This window comes from Bos mutus, chromosome 15, assembly GCF_027580195.1.
Source record: "Bos mutus isolate GX-2022 chromosome 15, NWIPB_WYAK_1.1, whole genome shotgun sequence".
In the NCBI taxonomy this organism is placed as follows: Eukaryota; Metazoa; Chordata; class Mammalia; order Artiodactyla; family Bovidae; genus Bos; species Bos mutus.
Genome location: NC_091631.1, coordinates 1,796,104 through 1,818,953, shown reverse-complemented (window position 1 = coordinate 1,818,953; position 22,850 = coordinate 1,796,104). Strand labels below are relative to the sequence as shown.

Here is a 22,850-nt window from a genome sequence, read left to right as displayed (position 1 = left end):
TCATTCTCTGTCGTCCCCTTCTCCTGCCTTCAATCTTTCCCAGCATCAGGGTCTTTTCCAATGAGTCAGCTCTTCACATCAGGTGGCCAAAGTGTTGGAGTTTCAGCTTCAGCATCAGTCCTTCCAGTGAATATTCAGGGTTGATTTTCTTTAGGATGGACTGATACATGCTATAGCACAGATGAAACTTGAAGACGTTAAGCTAACTGAAATACATTAAGCGGCTTGAAACAAGCCAGTCACAAAAAGGAACATGATGTGTGGTTCCACTTACCTTGGGTATCTAGTATAATCAGTTCTTAGAGACAGAAAGTAGAGAGCTGTCCCAGGGACTGAGGCGGGCAGAGTGGGGACCGGGAGGTGCTACATGAGTGTGGAGCTTCAATTTTGAAAGAGGAAAAAGTTCTGGACACTGGTTCCACAACACCGGATACACTTAACACTACTGAACAACACGACCAGAACGGGGTAAGAGGGTACATCCGCTACGCGTTTGTCACCGTGAGTGAGGGAAAAGGAAAAAGACTTTCTGGCTCACAGAACAGCCTGCCAGGTGCTGTCTGCACTGCCTTCTGCCAGGTACTACCCGCTTTCAGAATAAAATGCCACCGGGGGAGCCATTCCACACTGTGCATGGAAGCTCAACATTCAGGAAACGAAGGTCATGGCGTCCGGTCCCATCACTTCATGGCAAACAGATGGGGAAACAGTGGAAACAGTGACAGACTATTTGGGGGGCTCCAAAATCACTGCAGATGGTGACTGCAGCCATGAAATTAAAAGACGCTTACTCCTTGGAAGCAAAGTTATGACCAACCTAGACAGCATATTAAAAAGCAGAGAGATTCCTTTGTCAACAAGGGTCCGTCTAGTCAAGGCTAGGGTTTTTCCAGTGGTCATGTATGGATGTGAGAGTTGGACTAAGAAGAAAGCTGAGCACTGAAGAATTGATGCTTTTGAACTGTGGTGTTGGGGAAGACTCTTGAGAGTCCCTTGTACTGCAAGGAGATCTAACCAGTCCATCCTAAAGGAAATCAGTCTTGATTATTCATTGGAAGGACTCATGTGAAGCTGAAACTCCAATACTTTGGCCACCTGATGCTAAGAACCAACTCATTGGAAAAGACCCCGATGCTGGAAAAGATTGAAAGCAGGAGGAGAAGGGGACGACAGAGGATGAGATGGTTGGATGGCATCACTGATTCAATGGATATGAGTTTGAGTAAACTCCGGGAGTTGGTGATGGACAGGGAGGCCTGGCTCCAGTCCATGAGTTTGTAAAGAGTCAGACACGACTGAGCACGTGAACTGAACTGAGGGGGAGCCATTTACACTCATTGTCAGGGCTTTTAAATACAGGCAGAGAAGGAGAAAAAATAGTTGAAATAGCTCAGTTGGGAGAGCGTTAGACTGAAGATCTAAAGGTCCCTGGTTCAGTCCCAGGTTTCGGCAGTGGTTTTGGGCTTCTCTTGGGGCTCAACTGGTAAAGAATCCACCTGCAATATGGTAGACCTGGCCGGGTTCGATCCCTGGCTTGGGAAGATGCCCTGGAGAAGGGAAAGGCTACCCTCTCCAGTATTCTGGCCTGGGTCAGAAAGAATCGGGCAGGAGTGAGAGACTTCCCCTTTCATTTCACTTGCAGAGAAGGAGGGCTGGGGGAATTGAGAGAGTAGCGCTGACGTGCGTTCACTATCACGTGCGAAACAGGCAGCTTGCGGGAAGCTGCTTCCCAGCACAGGGAGCTCTGCTCTGCGCTCTGTGATGACCTTCGTGGGGGGCTCAAGAGGGAGGGATGTGTGTATGTTCACTGCTGATTCATACTGCTGTACAGTGAAGCCAGCACAGCATTGTAAAGGAAATGTATCTCATCAAAAACCTGCAGCACAAACCAAAAGGGCTGAAAGCCATCCCTCACTTTTTCCCCTTACACTTGTCCCTGTGGCCATATGTTCACATCATCTAAAAAGTTATTCCAGCCTCTATTAGATAACTTGAGTGATTTGAAACATAAAAAGCTAGATTCCAGGGCAAAGAGAGGGGAATAAATTAGGAGTTGCTAATATGGGTATGAGAGAGGCCTGAATACGTGGGCACACTTTGTTCTTCTCGCTCATTGTTGGCCAGTGGTGGAGCTGTGTCCGGCTCTTTGGAATCCGATGGACTGCAGCACACCAGACTTCCCTGTCCTTCACTATCTCCCTGAGTTTGCTCAAGCTCAAGTCCACTGAGTCGATGATGCCATCCAACCATCTCAGCCTCTGTGGCCCCTTTCCCTTCTTGCCCTCAATCTTTCCTGGCATCAGGGTCTTTGCAATGAGTTGGTTCTTCGCGTCAGGTGGCCAAACATACGAAATAGATAAACAAGAGCCACTGCACAGCACAGGAGCTACGGGGCTTCCCTCCTGGCTCAGATGGTAAAGAATCTGCCTGCCACGGGGGAGAAGCGGGCTCAATCCCTGGGTTGGAAGATCCCCTGGAGAAGGGAATGGCAACCCACTCCAGTCTTCTTGCCTGGAGAGGAGCCTGACGTGCTCTAGTCCATGGGGTTGCAAAGAGTCCATCAATAAGTTTATAATGAGAAAGAATCTAAAAAGAATATACATATATATGTATCTCTCTTTGCTCTCTCTTTAGTCGCTAAGTTGTGTCCGACTTGCGACCCCATGGACTGTAGCCCGCCAGGCTCCTCTGTCCATGAGATTCTCCAGGCAAGAATACTGGAGTGAGTTGCCATTTCCTTCTCCCAACCCAGGGGTTGAACCTGGGTCTCCTGCATCAGCGGGCAGATTCTTTACCGACTGAGATATGAGGGAAGGCCTGCTGTCTCCTCTACGACGTAGTATATATAATGGATGTTATATATATGTGTGTGTGTGTATATATATAAATCTGAATCACTTTGCTGTACAACTGTAACTAACACATAGTAAATCAAATATATTTCAATACAAAAAAGATTTTAATAATAACATTTTAAAAATATTTTTTTAAAGCTCTCAGGATAGGACTTCCCTGTCAGTCCAATGGTTAAGACTCCACAAATCTTGACTTGCCTGGTGACTCACAGGGTAAAGAATCTGTCTACAATGCAGGAGAGCCTGAGTTCGATCCCTGGGTCAGGAAAATCTCCTGGAGAAGGAAATGGCAACCCATTTCAGTATTCTTGTCTGGAGAAACCCATGGACAGAGGAGCCTGGGGGGCTACAATCCATACAGTCCCTGGGGTCACAAGGACTGAGCGACCAACACTTCCACTTCCCTCGATTCTGCTGCAGGGGGCGTAGTTCAACCCCTGATCCGGCAGGGGGCGTAGTTCACCCCTGATCCTGATCCGGCAGGGGGCGTAGTTCACCCCTGATCCGGCAGGGGGCGTAGTTCAACCCCTGATCCGGGAACCAAGATCTCACACACAGCGCACTGCGTGGTCACAGAAATGAAAAACGGAAAAGATTTTAAAGAAAAGCTGTCGGGCTTCCCAGGTGCCGCTGGTGGTAAAGAACCCACCTACACTGAGGAAGACTAACAAGACATGGATTTACTCCCTGGGTTGGGAAGACCCCCTGGAGAAGGGAATGGTTACCCACTCCAGTACTCCTGCCTGGAGAATCCCATGGACGGAAGAGCCTGGCAGGCTGCAGTCCACGGGGTCACAAGGAGTTGGGCAGGACTGAAGCACTTGGCACGTGTGTTCTTAAATATTCTAGTAGACATATTAATCACAGCAAAATCAAACAGTGGGAAGTAATAAAAGAAAAGTGATTTAATTTCTATAAGGCAAGACGCGATCTCCTGGCAGTAGTGTATATCATACATTTTTCTGATCCTCGGCAGAGTTTTTCCTAAACTGCTGTCTCACCTAAAAAGGCCCACTGGACATAAAGCAGGTTGAATTTATGGAAGGCGCTTCAGGAGGAGGCCAGAAAAAGCTGGAAATTTCCATTCTGGAAGCTGCATGTGTTCTTGCCCACTCCAGCAGGGAACTAGGCGATTTCTGCTTCCCACTCTGGCCACGGGAAGGCAGTGGAGTGAGATAATGCAAAAAAGCTCCACCAAGGAGTGGCTATCAAGGTAAGTCTAAAGTACTTGTATTTGGTGGTCTGCTGCTGTGTGACAAACGACCCCCACAACTGCTGGCTTAAGATAGCAAGTCTGTGTGATTAACTATTCTGGGTTTAGCTGAATGCTTTTTTAAAAAATTAAGTAATTAATTTGGTTGTACAGGTTTTAGTTGAGGCATGTGAGGTCTTGTTCCCTGATCCAGGATCCAACTCTGGCCCCCTGAGTCTTAGCCACTGGGCCCCCAGGGAAGCTCCTGGACACTCTTTCTATCCAGGGGACATTGGGTGGGAGCTCACCTACGTAGTCTCTGCAGAGATGACGCAAAGGCTGACTGAAACCGGGATGCTGGCAGAGCAACCCTGCAGCTGTCCAAATAGTTCCCTGGTCTGGCCCGCTCTGCGCAGCGTCCACAGGAGAATAGCTGGATGGCTCGGGGCTGTGGGGGTGGCATGCTTCCTTGTTTCTAGGTCTTACATTTAGGCCCAGTGATGGCCCAGCTGAATGCCTACCACGTTGAATCAGTTACAGCAAGTTACAGTGCCAGTCCAGGTTCACTGTGGGTTAGGACCTCACAGGGCATGTGAATCCTGGGAGGGATGGGTAATTAAGGACCACTGGAGACTGGTTCCAAGAACAGGTGTGGAAAAGGCACTGAGACACAGAAGGAAGAGCAGAGAGAAAAGCAAGGAAAACACAGAGTATCTAAAGACACAAAAGAACGAGGGCTGGTGCATGGCTTCTTAAAAAGAGTCCGTGGGCAATGGGTTTGTGTAATAAGTGAGGCAACAGTCAACTCTGAGGGACCTTGTACCTTAGGCTCAGCAATTTGGACGTGATTTTGTCCAGGAGTTCTCTGATCAAACTGCGCCCTGGAATCTCCTGGAGACCAGGGAATGCCAGCTCCCCAAATATTATCAGAACAACCCCCTGATGAGACAAGGAGAACTCCATCTCCGCAGAGATTTGGCAGCCTCTCAGAGGAGGAAGGGCAAGGTTAGAATTGATTGAAAATGGGACGTTTGGTTTAAGGCGTGTCCCTCACCGGGGGAGTGGGGAAGGTCCTTTTAAAAATTTATTCATTTGTCTAGGCCTTATGTAACCTAGCCCGCTAGTTGCAGCATGCCAACTCTTAGCTGTGACATGGGGGGTCTAGTTCCCTGACCAGGCATGGAACCTGGGACCCCTGCGTTGGGAGCACAGAGTCTTAGCCCCTGGAGCGCTAGGGAAGTCCTGGGATGAAGGTGGGGGTGGTCTTGATTCAGATTGAGCAGAGATCAGAACGCAACAGTCGAAGGCTGGCAGCAGAAGCAAGGGAAGGCAGAGAAATTACATAACCTTAGGGCACAAACTGGTGAGGCTATCCTCGAGGAGCTGAGGAATACTTTGGAAAATTTCAGTGGTGAATAACTAGGCCACTTGTCTAGGGAAGAACCTCCTGGAACAGTAAAGTGATGCTAATGAGAGGATGGAGTGGTGGGTTATGATGAAGAGTAAGCTCTGTGGAGCATAGGTAGTATGGGTCTCAGAACATGGTCAACATACAGATTCTCAGAACTCACGTTCAAAAGCTCCTGTTCGGTGGAACCCAAAACCCTCTATTTTTCACAGGCTTGGAATCAAGGCTATAAGCTGGTGGGTAGCAGGGCAGGTCCCCACAAACAGGAGGCTTTGGCATTTTGCTTATTTTGAGCTAAAAGCATTTGAAAAGTAGCAAATGCTGGAAGAGACTCCTTTTGAGCTTTCCTTACCTGCCTGAAGACAGATAATCTCAAAGGAACTTTATCATCATAAACCCCCTCACGAAGAGTTCATCATCCAGGGAAGATGGACTCAACACAAGTTAACACTGGACAGACCCAGATGAACTTTATCACAATCACATCTCCCACCTGTCTCCTAAGGGCCCATTCACCTTTCCTAAAAATCACTTGCTGTTCCTGAAGATAGCTGTCCCCAGTTTGGCACCCGGTTCTGGTGTTGTGGAAGACAATTTTTCATGGTCCAGAGAGCACGGGGGGATAGTTTCAAGATGATTCAAAATTGTGACATGTGTGTGCATTTTGTTTCTATTGTTATTGCATCAGCTTCACCTCAGATCATCAGGTATTAGATCCTAGAGGCTGCAGACCCTTGCCCTAAGGAGTCTCCATGTGACACTCCTCTTTTCCTATTAAGAGGATATTTAAGCCTAAATTCCAAAGCCAACCTCTTTAAGCTATTCATTTCCCCCTAGCTCTCTCTCACACATACATGAAGTAGACATGTTTTAAATGTGTCTTTCTCTTGTCGATCCATCTTTTATTACAGAGGATCACAGTCAAGCTCTGAAAGGTGGAGGGAAATTATTTTTCCTCTTCTACCAAGCTACAAACCTCTGTGTATGCTTGCTCAGTCATGTCAACTCTGCGACCTGTAGTCCACCGAGCTCCTCTGTCCATGAGATTTTCCCAGCAAGAGCACTGCAGTGGGTTGCTGTTTCCTCCTCTGGGAGATCTTCCTAACCCAAGAACTGAACTTGAATCTCCTGCATCTCTTACACGGGCAGGTGGACTCTTTACCACTGAGCCACTTTGGAATTTTATTAACCATTGTAAGTTGAGATATAATGATTCTGGGTAGGGCTAGTCCCAGTGGTGAAGACTCCAAGCTTCCACCACAGGGGACCACAGTTTCATCCCTGGTTCTGGAAGTTCTACCAGCTACAAGGTTCAGCCAAAACAAACAAATAAAAATATATATAATGATGGTATAAATACAGGTTAAATCAGGGATGTGGTCAGGGTTTTCCTGGATTTTATGTCCCCTGTCAGTTTCCTCAAGTCTTTGATGATTCTAGGTCTTCTCCAAGCTACTAGTGACCAGTGAAGTTGCTCAGTCGTGTCCAACTCTTTGCGACCCCATGGACTGGTAGCCTACCAGGCTCCTTCATCCATGGGATTTTCCAGGCAAGAATACTGGAGTGGGTTGCCATTTCTTTCTCGAGGGGATCTTCCTGACCCAGGATCGAACCCAGGTGTCCCACATTGCAGGCAGATGCTTTACCGTCTGAGCTTTTCAAGCTAAGCTGCAGAGAATACATGTATCCATTGCCAGGTGAGGCAAACCCAGGAAGAATCCTTGGGGAAAAGTACCACAGGAAAGGCAGGGAGAATTCAAGAGGCAGTGATTCCAAGGTGCTGGGGATGGAGGGAAGGAAGGGGAGCTGGTCTTTGATCCTGCAAGTCCCTTGGTCAGGTGACTATTAGGTGTGGATGGCAGGGTGGGGGTGGGGGTGCTCCCAGAGGAGACAGGAGTTACTTAGATAACTCATAATCCCCATCAGCTCAAATTCAGGATGTTGAAATCCTGAAGTCTGGTCTGCCTATGATACTGGGGCTTCTCAGGTGACTGAGCGATAAAGAATCTACCTGCTAATGCAGGGTTCTATCCCTGCATCAGGAAGATACCCTGGAGGAGGTATCCACTCCAGTCTTCTTGCCTGGAGAATTCCATAGACAGAGGAGCCTGGTGGGCTACAGGCCACAGGGTTGCAAAGAGTCAGCTACAGCTGAGCAAATGAGCATGCAAACCCTTGGTACTGAAGTATAAACAGAACAAACTAAAAGTCCCCCAGACCCTTTGGCATATCTGACCCTTAGTTGGTATCAGTTCAGTTCAGTTGAGTTCAGTCACTCAGTCATGTCCAACTCTTTGCGACCCCATGTATGGCAGCACACCAGGCCTCCCTGTCCATCATCTACTCCCAGAGTTCACTCAGACTCACTCCATTGAGTCAGTGATGCCATCCAGCCATCTCATCCTCTGTCGTCCCCTGCTCCTCCTGCCTCCAATCCCTCCCAGCATCAGAGTCTTTTCCAATGAGTCAGCTCTTCACATGAGGTGGCCAAAGTACTGGAGTTTCAGCTTCAGCATCATTCCCTCCAAAGAAATTCCAGGACTGATCTCCTTCAGAATGGACTGGTTGGATCTCCTTGCAGTCCAAGGGACTCTCAAGAGTCTTCTCCAACACCACAGTTCAAAAGCATCAATTTTTCAGCACTCAGCTTTCTTCACAGTCCAACTCCCACATCCATACCTGACCACTTGACAAAACATAGCCTTGACTAGATGGACCTTTGTTGGCAAAGTAATATCTCTGCTTTTCAATATATGATCTAGATTGGTCATAACTTTCCTTCCAAGGAGTAAGCGTCTTTTAATTTCATGGCTGCAGTCACCATCTGCAGTGATTTTGGAGCCCTAAAAAATAAAGTCTGACACTGTTTCCACTGTTTCCCCATCTATTTCCCATGAAGTGATGGGACCAGATGCCATGATCTTTGTTTTCTGAATGTTGAGCTTTAAGCCAACTTCTTCACTCTCCTCTTTCACTTTCATCAAGAGGCTTTTGAGTTCCTCTTCACTTTCTGCCATAAGGGTGGTGTCATCTGCATATCTGAGGTTATTGATATTTCTCCCAGAAATCTTGATTCCAGCTTGTGCTTCGTCCAGCCCAGCGTTTCTCATGATGTACTCTGCATAGAAGTTAAATAAGCAGGGTGACAATATACAGCCTTGACGTACTCCTTTTCCTATATGGAACCAGTTTGTTGTTCCACGTCCATTTCTAACTGTTGCTTCCTGACCTGCATATAGGTTTCTCAAGAGGTGGTCTGGTATTCTCACCTCTTTCAGAATTTTCCACAGTTTATTGTGATCCACACAGTCAAAGGCTTTGGCATAGTCAATAAAACAGAAGTAGATGTTTTTTTCTGGAACTCTCTTGCTTTTACCATGATACAGCGGATGTTGGCAATTTGATCTCTGGTTCCTCTGGCTTTTCTAAAACCAGCTTGAACATCTGGAAGTTCATGGTTCATGTATTGCTGAAGCCTGTCTTGGAGAATTTTGAGCATTACTTTACTAGCGTGTGAGATGAGTGCAATTGTGCGGTAGTTTGAGCATTCTTTGGCATCGCCTTTCTTTGGGACTGGAATGAAAACTGACCTTTTCCAGTCCTGTGGCCACTGCTGAGTTTTCCACATTTGCTGGCATATTGAGTGCAGCACTTTCACAGCATCATCTTTCAGGATTTGAAATAGCTCAACTGGAAATCCATCACCTCCACTAGCTTTGTTTGTAGTGATGCTTTCTAAGGCCCACTTGACTTCACATTCCAGGATATCTGGCTCTAGGTCAGTGATCACACCATCATGATTATCTGGGTCATGAAGATCTTTTTTGTACAGTTCTTCTGTGTATTCCTGCCACCTCTTCTTAATATCTTCTGCTTCTGTTAGGTCCATACCATTTCTGTCCTTTATCGAGCCCATCTTTGCATGAAATGTTCCCTTGGTATCTCTAATTTTCTTGAAGAGATTTCTAGTCTTTCCCATTCTGTTGTTTTCCTCTATTTCTTTGCATTAATCGCTGAGGAAGGCTTTCTTATCTCTTCTTGCTATTCTTTGGAACTCTGCATTCAGATGCTTATATCTTTTCTTTTCTCCTTTGCTTTTTGCTTCTCTTCTTTTCACAGCTTTTTGTAAGGCCTCCCTGGACAGCCATTTTGCTTTTTTGCATTTCTTTTCCATGGGGATGGTCTTGATCCCTGTCTCCTGTACAATGTCATGAACTTCCGTCCATAGTTCATCAGACACTCTATCTATCCGATCTAGTCCCTTAAATCTATTTCTCACTTCCACTGTATAATCATAAGGGATTTGATTTAGTTCATACCTGAATGGTCTAGTGGTTTTCCCTGCTTTCTTCAATTTCAGTCTGAATTTGGCAATAAGGAGTTCATGATCTGAGTCACAGCCAGCTCCCAGTCTTGTTTTCATTGACTGTATAGAGCTTCTCCATCTTTGGCTGCAAAGAATATAATCAATCTGATTTCTGTGTTGACCATCTGGTGATGTCCATGTGTAGAGTCTTCTCTTATGTTGTTGGAAGAGGGTGTTTGCTATGACCAGTGCATTTTCTTGGCAAAACTCTATTAGTCTTTGCCATGCTTCATTCTGTATTCCAAGGCCAAATTTGCCTGTTACTCTGGGTGTTTCTTGACTTCCTACTTTTGCTTTCCAGTCCCCTATAATGAAAAGGACATCTGTTTTGGGTGTTATTTCTAAAAGGTCTTGTAGGTCTTCACAGAACCGTTCAGCTTCTTCAGTGTTACTGGTTGGGGCATAGGCTTGGATTACTGTGATATTGAATGGTTTGCCTTGGAAACGAATTCTGTCATTTTTGAGATTGCATCCAAGTACTGCATTTCGGACTCTTTCATTGACTATGATGGCTACTCCATTTCTTCTAAGGGATTCCTGCCCGCAGTAGTAGATATAATGGTCATCTGAGTTAAATTCATCCATTCCAGTCCATTTGAGTTTGATGATTCCTAGAATGTCGACGTTCACTCTTGCCATCTCCTGTTTGACCACTTTCAATTTGCCTTGATTCATGGACCTGACATTCCAGGTTCCTATGCAATATTGCTCTTTACAGCATTGGACCTTGCTTCTATCACCAGTCACATCCACAGCTGGGCATTGTTTTTGCTTTGGCTCCATCCCTTCATTCTTTCTGGAGTTATAGCTCCACTGATCTCCAGTAGCATATTTGGCACCTACTGACCTAGGGGATTCTTCTTTCAGTATCCTATCATTTTGCCTTTTCATACTGTTCATGGGGTTCTCAAGGCAAGAATACTGAAGTGGTTCGCCATTCCCTTCTCCAGTGGACCACATTCTGTCAGACCTTTCCACGATGACCCGCCCATCTTGGGTGGCCCCACGGGCATGGCTTAGTTTCATTGAGTTAGACAGAGCTGTGGTCCTAGTGTGATTAGATTGACTAGTTTTCTGTGAGTATGGTTTCAGTGTGTCTGCCCTCTGATGCCCTCTTGCAACACCTACGGTCTTACTTGGGTTTCTCTTACCTTGAGCGTGGGGTATTTCTTCACAGCTGCTCCAGCAAAGCGCAGCCACTGCTCCTTACCTTGGAAGAGGGGTATCTCCTCACCCACCACCCCTCCTGACCTTGAACGTGGACTAGCTCCTCTAGGCCCTCCTGCACCCACGCAGCCACCATTATATACCATTAGTTGGTTGCTGCTGCTAAGTCGCTTCAGTCGTGTCCAACTCTGTGCGACCCCATAGACGGCAGCCCAGTAGGCTCCCCCGTCCCTGGATTCTCCAGGCAAGAACACTGGAGTGGGTTGCCATTTCCTTCTCCAATGCATGAAAGTGAAAAGTGAAAGTGAAGTCGCTCAGTCGTGTCTGACTCTTTTCGACCCCATGGACTGCAGCGTACCAGGCTCCTCCGTCCATGGGATTTTCCAGGCAAGAGTACTGGAGTGGGTTGCCATTGCCTTCTCCACAGAATCTTCCCAACCCAGGGATTGAACCCAGATCTCTTGCATTGTGGGCAGATTCTTTACCATCTAAGCCACAGAGAAGCCCTAGAAATATGGTGTGATTAGCTTTTATGGGCGGGGCAATTTCACAGGCTAATGAGTGGGAACTTATTAGCCTGTTAGTCACTTAGTCGTGTCCCACTCTTTTCAACCCCATGGACTGCAGCCCACCAGGCTCCTCTGTCCATAGAATTCTCCAGGCAAGAATACTGGAGTGGATTGTCATTTCCTTCTCCAGGGGGTCTTCTCAACCCAGGGTTGAACTCAGGTCTCCTGAGCTGCAGGCAGAGTCTTTACCATCTGAGCCCCCAGGGACTAAGCACCATGCTCTGTCCCAAACCCTGCTCTGATGAACTTCAACTCCCCTGACTACTCCTTTATCTTTACTGCCTCCTTCTCTTTGACAAGCAGCACGATATTTTTCAAGCAGCAGGATTACTTGGCGTTTGTCCTTATTTAAAAAATATATACATATGTAATGCTGCAGTTAATAATACTGTGGTTCTATTGAAAGGAATTTCTTCCTTATTGGTGCCATTTAAGATCACATTCATCCTCATTCATTCTGTTCTGTTCTCAACTAACCATCTAGAGACACGTAGGGAGTGAAATGAGACCGAAATTAAACAGGACCCCGAGGCGCTTTCTTAGGTATAAAACTTCCTACTTGTCCCCAGTTTCTTATTTTAAAAAAGTAAATAAGAAAGAAAGGACTTTCTTAGTGGTCCAGTGGTCAGGAATCCACCTGCCACTCTAGGTGACACAGCTTTGATCCCTGGTCCAGGAAGATCCCACATGCCATGAGCACCCGAGCCTGTGTGCTGCTACTACCGAAACCCATGCACCCTAGCACCTAAGCTCTGCAACAGAAGGCACTGCAACTAGAGCAATCCCTGCTCCCCGCAACTAGAAGCCCGCAGGCAGCAGCGAAGACCAGCACAGCCAGAAGTAAAAGAAATAAATAATTTCAAATTTTATAAAGATTTTTAAAAACTAAAAAAAAATGTTTTTAATCTTCTAGGCTTTCCCCAAGTTCCAAAGAGCAGGCTCAAGCAGTTATTAGGCAGAGAATCACAGGACTCTGAGCTCCTCCTGAAGGGCTGTAGATAACAGTCTGATATGCATCTCTCAGTTACTCTCGTCCTCCCCCCAACTCTGCCTGCTGGAGGATGATGAACACTTGCAGACCACAAGGTTGCAGGCGCATAGATCCAGGCTGGTTGGAACCAGAAGGCAGAGATTCCTGAGATTCCTGTTACCACCCCCCCCCCCCCTCCACCAACCCATCAGAAGAAACTCATGCACTCTGAGGTCCTCACCCCAAATTTAGGCTTTGAAATGCTACCCCGGAAAACTCCGTGGGAGTGCGGGTCTTTTCAGTGTGAATTGCCTGTTCTCCTGGCCCAGCAACTTGGAACAACCCTTTCTGAGCTCCAGACTTGGGACTTCTGTGCTGGCTCAGTGGGTGAGCATCCTCCTGGCAATATGGGGACACAGGTTTGAGCCCTGATCCGACGATCCCACAAGCTTCAGAGTAACTAAGCCCATGTGCCACACTGTGGAGCCTGCACTAGAGCCCGAGAGTCACAGTGACGAGCCTGTGTGCAGCAGCCACTGAAGCCCGAGAACCTCCAGCCTGCGGTTCCCAACAAGAGCAGCCAGGCCACTGCAACGAAGGGCAGCACCAGCTCACTGCAGCCGGAGAAGGTCCGTACCAGGCAACAAAGACTCAGTGTAGCTGTGAAGAAATACTAAACAGATAAAAACGAAAACCTCTGATTCTTAGGGTCACAGCATCGCACACTGGAACTTGGGTCTGACCAGAAGATCCCTCCAGGCAGGGCCAATATTCAGCCTCCGGAGGTCGGCTTACAGCCAGTGAGCTCTCCTGGCTTCCCCTGCCATGAGCAGGGTGTTAGGAATTCAGACTGCCTCTCCTGCCCGTGTGCCAGGGTACCCCAAGTTCTAAGCTGGAATCCCCATGGCCCATGGCTGTGAGGCAGGGTGGGGAGTGGACTCAGCCTGCGAATCGAGACCTGGGGACTTAGATTGGTTCCTTTCCAAGTCTATCTCTGTGTGACCCCATTTTCCCTGCGAACCCCTTTCTCTGCAGTAAAATCAACATATGGCCCAGCACCAGACATGCAAAGATGTCTCTGTGCCTGGGTGCACGTGGCTGAAAAGATACATACCCAGCTGATAACAGTGCCTATTTATGGAAAGTAGAACTGGGCGAAGGAGGCGTTTTCATTTATCTAATCTCTTGACTCTTTTCATTTTCCATAAGAATCATTTCTTGTGATTTTTAAAAGTGAATGGGCTTTCCCTGATAGCTCAATTGGTAAAGAATCTGCCTGCAATGCAGGAGACCCGGGTTAGAGTCCTGGGTCGGGAAGATCCGTTGGAGAAGGGATAGGCTACCCACTCCAGTATTCTTGGGCTTCCCTGGTGGCTCAGATGGTAAAGAATCCTCCGCAGTGTGGGCAACTGGGGTTTGATCCCTGGGTTGGGACAATCCCCTGGAGAAGAGAAAGGCTACCCACTCCCGTATTCTGGCCTGGAAAATTCCAGGGACTGTATAGTCCATGGGGTCACAAAGAGTCAGACTACGACTGAGCACCTTTCACTTTTACTTAAAAGTGAATAGCTAGAAAAGTCCTATTTGTTCCTGTTTTACAGGAAGTCACATTTTTGTCTAAGGTCCCACAGGGCAATGGCATCTGACTCAAGACTGTCCTGCCTGTATCTTCCTTGCGCTGCCTTGGGACAACTGGGGGATGGCAGTGCTGGGCACCTGTAGACCCTTTTAACCCCTGAGTCTCAGCCAATGCTGCCCAGGCTGGTAAGAAAACATCCTCACAGTTTTCCTTGCTTTCCTCCTGCTGGCATCTGAGCCCCACTGGCAAGTGCTCAGCTACCATTCCACCGAAGCAGGTCTATCTTTTCTCGGCTCCACTGCTATCAAATGTAAGAGCTGTCACCCAGCATGGTAAATACCCAGCTTCTTTTGAATTTATGACATGAGGTGCTCGTTCCTAAGTCACAAGTCCAGAAAGTGGGAAAGCAGCCTGAGGACTTGTCCTTGTCACAGGAAGATACACTCAGAGCTGGGGGAGAGCTTTACTGCTTACTCTGAGAACAGTCTTCTCCCTAGCAAATCGTCCCTCCCAAATTATCTTATGATAAACCGGTGACACTTCTGGATCAAGAAACGCACACGTAAGCACACAAAGAGATGGGAGGGAACCCCATGGGGGTAGACGGGGCACTAGGCTTTGGATTCACACCAACTCAAAAACGCAGACCTTGAGCCAGCCCCTGAACTCATTCCACTGAGTGAACACCCTATTTTGTGCCAGAAAATGTGCTGGGCATCTTTCATCAGTGGCTAGAACCTGAACAGCTTTGTATCGCTTTCATCGTGGAGCAGACAAGGGAAGCAGACTCGGAGGAGAAAACCATACCAGTGAGAGCACCCAACTGATGAAATGACAGAGTCTGGGCTCTGACTCAGATCTCGGGAAGGTGAGGCTGGTATCCATTCCTCAGGGAAGGGAGTCTTGCACCTCCCACACAAGGTAGGGTGAATAAACCTCTGCTCCCAACACATCACTGCCAACAGGTGTAACTGGTAGGGACACTGGGTCAGGTGATTCCCTATGCCCTCCCCAAGAGCCTTCTTAGGACCAAAAGTCCTAGGAGAGACAAAAACCAAGAAGACCCCGAGAGGCAGCTGCAGCGCCGAGCGAGAGCTGGGTGGGCCCACGGCCGGGATCAGCACCATCGAGGTGGTGAAGCAGGAGGTCCAGGTTCCACAGCAGCAGGCTGGTGATTCAGGCCAGAGTGCTGAGCACCTCCAGAGGTGCACGAGAGAGGCAGGCCCAGGGCAGGGGGGTCTGAGGTGGCTTCCTTGAGCCTAGGATCCAGCTGGTTGAAGAGGAGCTGGACTGAGCTCAAGAGCGCCTGGCCCCTGCCCTGCAACAGCTGGAGGAAGCTGAGAGAGCTGTGGAGGAGATCGAGAGAGGTATGAAGGTATGAAAACCGAGCCTTAGAAGATGAAGAAAGAACTGGAACTCTGGGAAATCCAACTCAAAGATGCTAAGCACACTGCAGAAGAGGCAGACATGAAGTAGGAAGAGGTGGCTCATAAGCTTGGGATGCGAAGAACTGACTCCTTGGAAAAGACCGTGATGCTGGGAGAGATTGAAGGCAGGAGGAGAAGGGGACGACAGAGGATGAGATGGTTGGATGGCATCACTGACGCGATGGACATGAGTTTGAGTAAACTCCGGAAGTTGGTGATGGACAGGGAGGCCTGGCGTGCTGCAGTCCATGAGGTCTCAAGGAGTCGGAAACAACTGAGTGACTGAACTGAACTGAAGCTGGGGATTATTGGGGGAGACCTGGCATGCACAGAGGAGTGAGCTGAGCTGGCAGACTGCCACTGCCGAGAGATGGATGAGCGAATCAGACTGATGGAGCTGCACCTGAAGTGTCTGAGAGCTGCTGAAGAGAAGTACTCTCGAAAAGGAGACAAATATGAGGAAGAGATAGATTTCTACCTATAAACTCAAGGAGGCAGAGACAGGGGTTGAGTTTGCTGAGAGATCGGTAGCTGGGCTGGAAAAGAGAGTGGACGATTTGGAAGAGAAAGTGAAATGTAACCAAGAGGAGCACCTCTGTAAGCAAAGGATGCTGGAGCAGACGCTGCTCGACCTCAACGAGATGTAGAGCGCCCAGTCGCCCCCTGCCACTAGTGGTGCCTCCCTGGACCCCGACTCCACTGAGAACACTCTGTCCGAAGCTCACCTGCAAACTAGGGCTGATCTTTATTTAACTGGAAGTCTGCCTCAGGGACGGGGGAGCCTGGTGGGCTGCCGTCTATGGGGTCGCACAGAGTTGGACGCGACTGAAGCGACTTAGCAGCAGCAGCAGCTGCTGCTTCTCTCCTTTCACCACCTCTCCCATCCCCACCCCTGTGTCCCTTTCGCCAAACTATCTCTGCCTTTCCCCAGAGACCCCAGCTGAGCTGGAGGCGGAACACCTTTGGGGACAAAGTTTAAGGGAATGTGAGCACAGTTCGAGGTGTCTTTAAAAGCCTGCTGTGATGTACACATTTTGTAATTACCTTTTTCTGTTGTTGATGTAACAACCATTTGAAAAAATGTTCCAGACAATTCCATGGTTCTGAAGCAACAGTCTAACCCCTTTTTCAGTTTTGGAAGGTAACGTTTCGGCTTAATGCATATTGCCTTCTCCATCAGTTCAGTTCAGTTGCTCAGACGTGTCCAGCTCTTTGTGACCCCATGGACTGCAGCATGCCAGGCCTCCCTGTCCATCACCAACTCCTAGAGCTTACTCAAACTCACATCCATTGAGTCGATGATGCCATCCAACCATCTCATCCTCTGTCGTCCCCTTCTCCCCCTGCCTTCAATATTTCCCAGCATCAAGGTCTTTTCAAAGACCTTCTCCATAGCGGAAGGGAAAAGGTATGGGCCTGCCTTACTGAGAGCCTCACAGTCCAGAGAAAGTCTCCATTTGGGGAAACCTCATTGCTCTGGGAAAAGTACCCTGCAAACCACAAAGATGACTGCAGGAGGAGTTAGCAAAAAAAAAAAAAGTGCTGTTCCAGGTTTCAGCTTTACGGTATCGTTGAAACTTTTTCTTCCTCTTTTTTCATCAGAAGTGACCCCACAAATTTAAGATGGTGAAACCTCTGAGACCAAATCCTTGTCCCAGCTCTACCTTGTTCCCAACCTGGGCTCACAGAATGGATCCTGTGGCCCTTATGTTGAGGCGAACACATTTTCTCTCCTGCCTCCTTGAAAGAAAGGAAAGTATGTTTTGCCACTGGTTTAGCCATAGGAAACTCTTCTCATCACCCTTTTCTGGGTCTGAAGCTGCTGTCTAAAAGTGCCATCTCGTTGTGCTTTGTACTGGTTACTGCTGGAGAAAGCGGGAAGAGCTTATGTACAAACCTGTTTTTAAATTTTATATTATTGTGGTACATTGCTTCTTTGGGGTTGGGGCACACGGGTGACCCCTCTGGCTGTGAGAGTGCTCTACAGTCTGTGGGCTGGCAGTGTGCTGATCTTTCAAAGTTTCTTTCCCTACCCAATCCCCCTTTTTGGGTGAGGTTCTAGTGAGGTCTGCTAGGTGAGTGTGCTGCAGCTTAATTGGCTTAAAACGTTCTCTCCTTTGGTGTGGTCTCTGTAGGGATCAATTGGGAGAAAAAACAAACAAACAAACAAACAAGAGTGTAGCTGTTCTGATACTGAAAATTGATAACATTGTTCTGAAATAAAGAAGGAGCTCCTCCCTGATGGCTCAGATGGTAAAGAACCTGCCTGCAATGCAGGAGACATGGGTTCGATCCCTTGGTTGGGAAGATCTCCTGGAGAAGGGAATGGCAACCCACTCCAGTGTTCTTGGCTGAGAAATCCCATGGACAGAGGAGCGTGGTGGGCTACAGTTTGTGGGGTCGCAAAGAGTTGGACACGACTGAGTGACTCTGCAGACACATTTCCCCTCCAAAAAAGAAGATCCTGACAGTGCGTAGGAAGAAGTAGCCCTAAACCAAGATCAGTGGATGGAAACTGTCCTTTGGCAGCAGATGGACCTGGGATTTTGGTACTTTATGTGACTTCTCTGGGGCCTATTTTCTAGCGTGTAAAAAGAGACTATCATGTGTGTTAGTCAGACTGTAGCCCGCCAGGCTTCTCTGTCCGTGGAATTCTCCAGGCGAGAATACCGCAGTGGACTGCCATGCCCATCTCCAGAGTAACTTCCCAACCCAGGGATCGAACACTAGTCTGCATTGCAGGCAGATTCTTTACCGTTTGAGCTACAGAGAGGTCAGAAAGGAAAAAGAGAGAGAGTTGAGAGTTTAAAATGGAGTCCATGGGGTCGAGAAGAGTCCGGCACGACTGAGCGACTTCACTTTCACTTTTCACTTTCATGCATTGGAGAAGGAAATGGCAACCCACTCCAGTGTTCTTGCCTGGAGAATCCCAGGGACGGGGGAGCCTGGTGGCTGCCGTCTATGGGGTCGCACAGAGTCGGACACGACTGAAGCGACTTAGCAGCAGCAGCAGCAGCAGCAGCAGCATATTTAGAGCAGCTCCCCCTCAGGGAGGGGGGCCCTAGAGAGCTCCTCGCAGATACAAGGGGAGGAGAGAAGTTCTTGAGTCCTGGACTGTTGGTGGGTCGTCAGGCCATTCCCTGGTCTAATCTACCCAGCTCTGACCTCAAGCCTGGAATCAGCTTCACGCGCCTCGGTGCTTCTGATAAGAGACCGCCTTGCTCCTCTGTTGGGAGGACTTCTGGGAGAGGCGCCTGGGAGGGGCCGCCAGCTTGGGGAGGGGCCTGAGCGGGGCTGAGTCCCTCCGGGCTTTGAGGCTGAGCCTATTTCAGCTCCAGGCCGGGGACGGTCCCCCTCAGCGACCTCGGGGTCCTGGAGGAGATGAGAGGCTGCAAGCTGCACCGGCGAAGCTCACCCCCGGCCCTTGGCCTGGGCCTGGTGCCCCTGCTGGTCCTGCTCTGGGCCGGGCCGGGCGGCAGGGCGGACGGGGGGCCTTGGGGCTTCCAAGGCTGCAAGCAGCAGCTGAACGTGTCTGTGCTGGGGGCGCTGCCCGGGGCCGGCTGGGACAACCTGCGCAACTTGGAGCTGGGGCTGGTGCTCGGGCGCGCCTACTCGCAGTGCCTGACCACCGAGGACGGCGAGTACCTCATCCCCGACGGCATGCTGGCGGTGCCGCGGCGCGAGACCGTGGTGCAGACCCGCGCTGACGTGATGGATAGCTGGGTAAACTACACCGACGCCTGGGCGGCCTCGGTCAACGCGGAGTTCTCCTTCCTCTCCTTCCTCAACGGCAAGTTCTCCGCGGAGTGCCAGAACGTCCGGAGGTACAGCCTGCAGTACCAGACGATCACCACCCGCGTGCAGCGGCGGCACAGCATCTACTCCGTGAGGGTCCGGGGGACCCCTGACTTCCACCCCGACTTCCGGCAGCGCCTGCTGACCCTCAGCGACCACCTGGAGAACAACCAGACCCGCGAGGCAGAGTACCTGGCGGAGATGCTCGTGTTCGCATACGGCACGCACGTCCTCACCGAGGTGGAGGTGGGGGCCACCCTGGTGCAGGAGGACCAGGTGAGTCGGGAGCTTGTGGGCAACGAGGACAAGGACAGGCTCAACGTCACCTTTGCCGCCTCCGTCTTGTTCGACCGGAAGGTCGGGGTGGGCGACGCGGTTTCCTGGGACAAGGAGAGCCAGCTGGTGCAGGCATACCAGCGGGGCACAGTGGCCTCCAAGATACACAGCCGTGGGGGGCCGCCCTTCTACGAGGGCCTCACCCTGCAGAAGTGGCAGGAGGGCGTCGCCAACCGGCTGGTGGCCATCGGCCGCTCGGGCCTGCCGCTGCCTGCGCTGCTGCAGCCCGAGGCACTGCCCGAGCTCCCGGCGCCCGCCGTGCGCCGCGTGGAGGCGGCCGTGAGCCGCGCCATTGGCCGCTACTACGAGGTCAACATGCACCCCGGGTGCGTGAAGCGCGGGGCCCCCAACTTCGACCCGCTGGCCAACGTGGATGACGGCTCGTGCACCGACGGCCAGCACGCCAACTTCAGCTTCGGGGGCGTCTTCCAGGAGTGCGAGGCGATCACGGGCCCCGAGGGCGGCCGCCTGTGCAAGCCCTACACCATCTTGAACCCGCTCACCGGCCGGACCTCTTGCCCGGCCAACTACACGGCCAGCCTGCTGAGCAGCGAGGTCAAGGTGTGGAGCGAGAGGAGCTACCAGTGCTGGCCGCAGTGCCAGAGCTGCTGGCTGATCTTCACTTGCTGCCACAGGATGTGTGGCAACTTGGAGATCCAGCGCGTCGTGCGCGTCAATGCGTCCTGGTGCGCGCCCTCGGGGGCCACCCCGACAGCCGCGCCCGGCCTCCTCTTCGGAGGCCTCTATAGCCCCGGCCGCCCCAACCCCCGCACCGGAGCCCAGGCCTGCCCCTCGTCCTTCTTCCCGCTGACCCTCCTGGGTGATCTCAAGGTGTGCGTCAGCAGTGACTGGGAGCTGGGCGTGGCCCACGCGGTCCCCTTCGGGGGTTTCTTCAGCTGCCAGGTGGGCAACCCCTTGGCGGCCCAGGCAAGGGGCCAGGGCTCCGAATTCCTGAAGGAAGTCTTTAACCTGAGCGTCACCATGGACCACCCCATGACCTGCCCTGCGGGCTACAGCCAACACCCGGCTTACCTCAGCAGTGGCTGCCAGATCCTTTACTGCCTCCGGGCCGGGTTCCTCTTGAACCCGCAGCAGCTCATGATCCGGCTGCCGCCCTTTGCGGCCCGCCCCAGCCTGCTGGGCAACAGCAGTGGCCTCGGGGTCTCAGTCCTGGTGGACGCCAGCGGGCAGCGGGCCTGGGTGAAGCTGCAGGGCTCCAGCCGCTGGCGGCAGGCCGATATCCACGACCCATCCGTGGCAGCCCAGCTCCGGGATCAGGGAGGGTCCCAGCCCAGTGCTGGGGCCGTCGTGGGCGCCTGCCTGGGGGCCGTCCTGGGCGTGGTGGCTCTGGCTCTGGGGGTAACCTGGGGCTTCAGGCGCTACCAGAAGCGGGGTTACAGGAGGCTGCCGGAGGGAATCCTGGCCGAGGAGCAGACAGTCTATGGGACCGCAGAGACTGCTGAGAGCCCAGCTCCGTCTGACTGCTCAGAGAATGCCAGCAATTCTGTCTAGACTTGGACCAAAGGGCAGCGTCCTTCGTCCCTGGTCAGAGCTTCGGTCCACTCTGTTTCTCCCACTGCCTGGGTAACCAGATGTACGATACCTACTCGTAGAATGGGCCCCCTTTCTCAAGGTACAGAGACTAAACTGTACTTTCTCAAGTCGTGCCCCAAATCACCTAATACAAGCTCAATTCCTGGAACAATCTCTTTCCCTAAAGTCCTCTTGTTGAGAGCAACGCCCCCCCCCCCCCCCCCCATTCTTCTTGCCGTATTCTTATGTTGGGTACTTTCTTTGTTGCAAAGAGCCAATAAATCCAACTTTGTTCAAATACAGGTGTGTTCCTGGTGTTCTTTGGCGGGGGATGGGATGGGGTAGGAGGGGAAGCAAGGGAGAAGGTAGAATCAGTAATGACCCCAGGATATATGATATAGCTTTGTGTTAGATTTTTTTTTTTTTGTAATTGTTATAAAATTCATTTTGTCCATTCATTTTCCCAGAATCATTGCCTTGAACCCCAAAAGTTCCCTCTTGGACTCGTTTTAAGTCAGGTCTGTTTGTTTTCCAAATAGGGCCTGACCTACTTGTGGATGATGGAATGAATTAGGGTTTTTTTTTTTTATCACATTTTTTAAGCAATTTTTTAAATGACAGAAAACACAGTATATTGCATGAAACAGCTATAATGGTTATTTTGTGTAATAAGTTAATCACATAAAATTGCCCAAATCCAACCATTCTGCCTCACCCTAAAGTGGCAGGTATACACACACACATATATATGTGATCACAATGTAAAATATGATACAAGCGATGATCACACTCCAAAGACTTGAAACCCATGGGAGAGCTCTTCCATTTCATCCTCCATTCTGTGAGACTCAGCTTTGGAGAACTAAGAGTCCTCACCCATGGTGGAAAAGGTCTCCCTTTGCATATTCTATTTATCTCCAGTACACCAGAGTAAACGTCATTCTTTAATCCAAGACAAGTCTCTTGGGGCCAGTGTTCCATTTGTAATGTTCTTGCAACAAAAGCCTCATCACGATTTAAGCCCAGAGTGTGGGTGGGTCGGTAGTTGTCACAAGGACAAACTCAGAGTGTCCCATTAAACCCTAGGACCTGCAGGACCAAGTCCAGATGATTCCCTCATGTGGAATTTTAGAGCCAAATCCGAAGGCACTTGGACAGACCCTAGGTAACAGCAAGTGTTGCCCCCCTAGGGTGGACAAGACCTGTATTTCCATGGCCTGAGTGACCTAGGTGAGTCATTTTACTTCTTGCTGTTTCACCAACTCTAGCTACACAGTGCACTGTATTCCAGGGTCCTGATGGGGTGGTATTGGTGCAAAGTCTGAGTCCTGAGAGGGCAGACAATAGAAATCCAAGTGATTCTGGGATATTTGAGCTATTTCTCCTGGTCCGATATGTGCATGTTGGAGTAGGCTGTCAGCTAAGAACTGACTGACCAGTGGCTCTCCTGAGCTTTCTCCAGATTTGTGGTTATTACCATTTATAGAGGCTTTCTTTACATGAAAGTTACCTTTATGATAGCATCTTACTTCATCTTCACAAACCTTAAGTAGGTAAGTAGTTCTCATTATATGAGTGAGGAAACTGAGGTTCAGATGTTGACCTGCCCAAAGTTACATGACTCAAATATTAAGAACAGTAATTGTGGGACAT

The 22,850-nt window shown here is 49.9% G+C and overlaps 1 protein-coding gene, 1 non-coding gene and 1 pseudogene across 2 annotated transcripts; all 3 read left to right on the top strand.

Annotated features, from left to right (window-relative positions):
* Positions 1-1,379: 1,379 nt before the first annotated feature.
* TRNAF-GAA (transfer RNA phenylalanine (anticodon GAA)) lies at positions 1,380-1,452 on the top strand. Its single transcript has one exon. It is a non-coding gene; the product is annotated as a tRNA-Phe (tRNA).
* Positions 1,453-15,108: 13,656 nt separating this feature from the next.
* On the top strand, positions 15,109-16,180 carry LOC102272620 (tropomyosin alpha-3 chain-like; annotated as a pseudogene).
* A 2,734-nt stretch (positions 16,181-18,914) lies between these two features.
* LOC102272331 (macrophage-expressed gene 1 protein) lies at positions 18,915-21,176 on the top strand. Its single transcript, XM_005907379.2, has one exon. It carries the CDS (start codon positions 18,915-18,917, stop codon positions 21,174-21,176), a length of 2,262 nt encoding a protein of 753 aa, XP_005907441.2.
* Positions 21,177-22,850: the final 1,674 nt, after the last annotated feature.

Bases quoted from the DNA above. Each gene is read 5' to 3' on its own strand.
- LOC102272331 (XM_005907379.2), top strand. From the start codon at position 18,915: ATGAGAGGCTGCAAGCTGCACCGGCGAAGCTCACCCCCGGCCCTTGGC.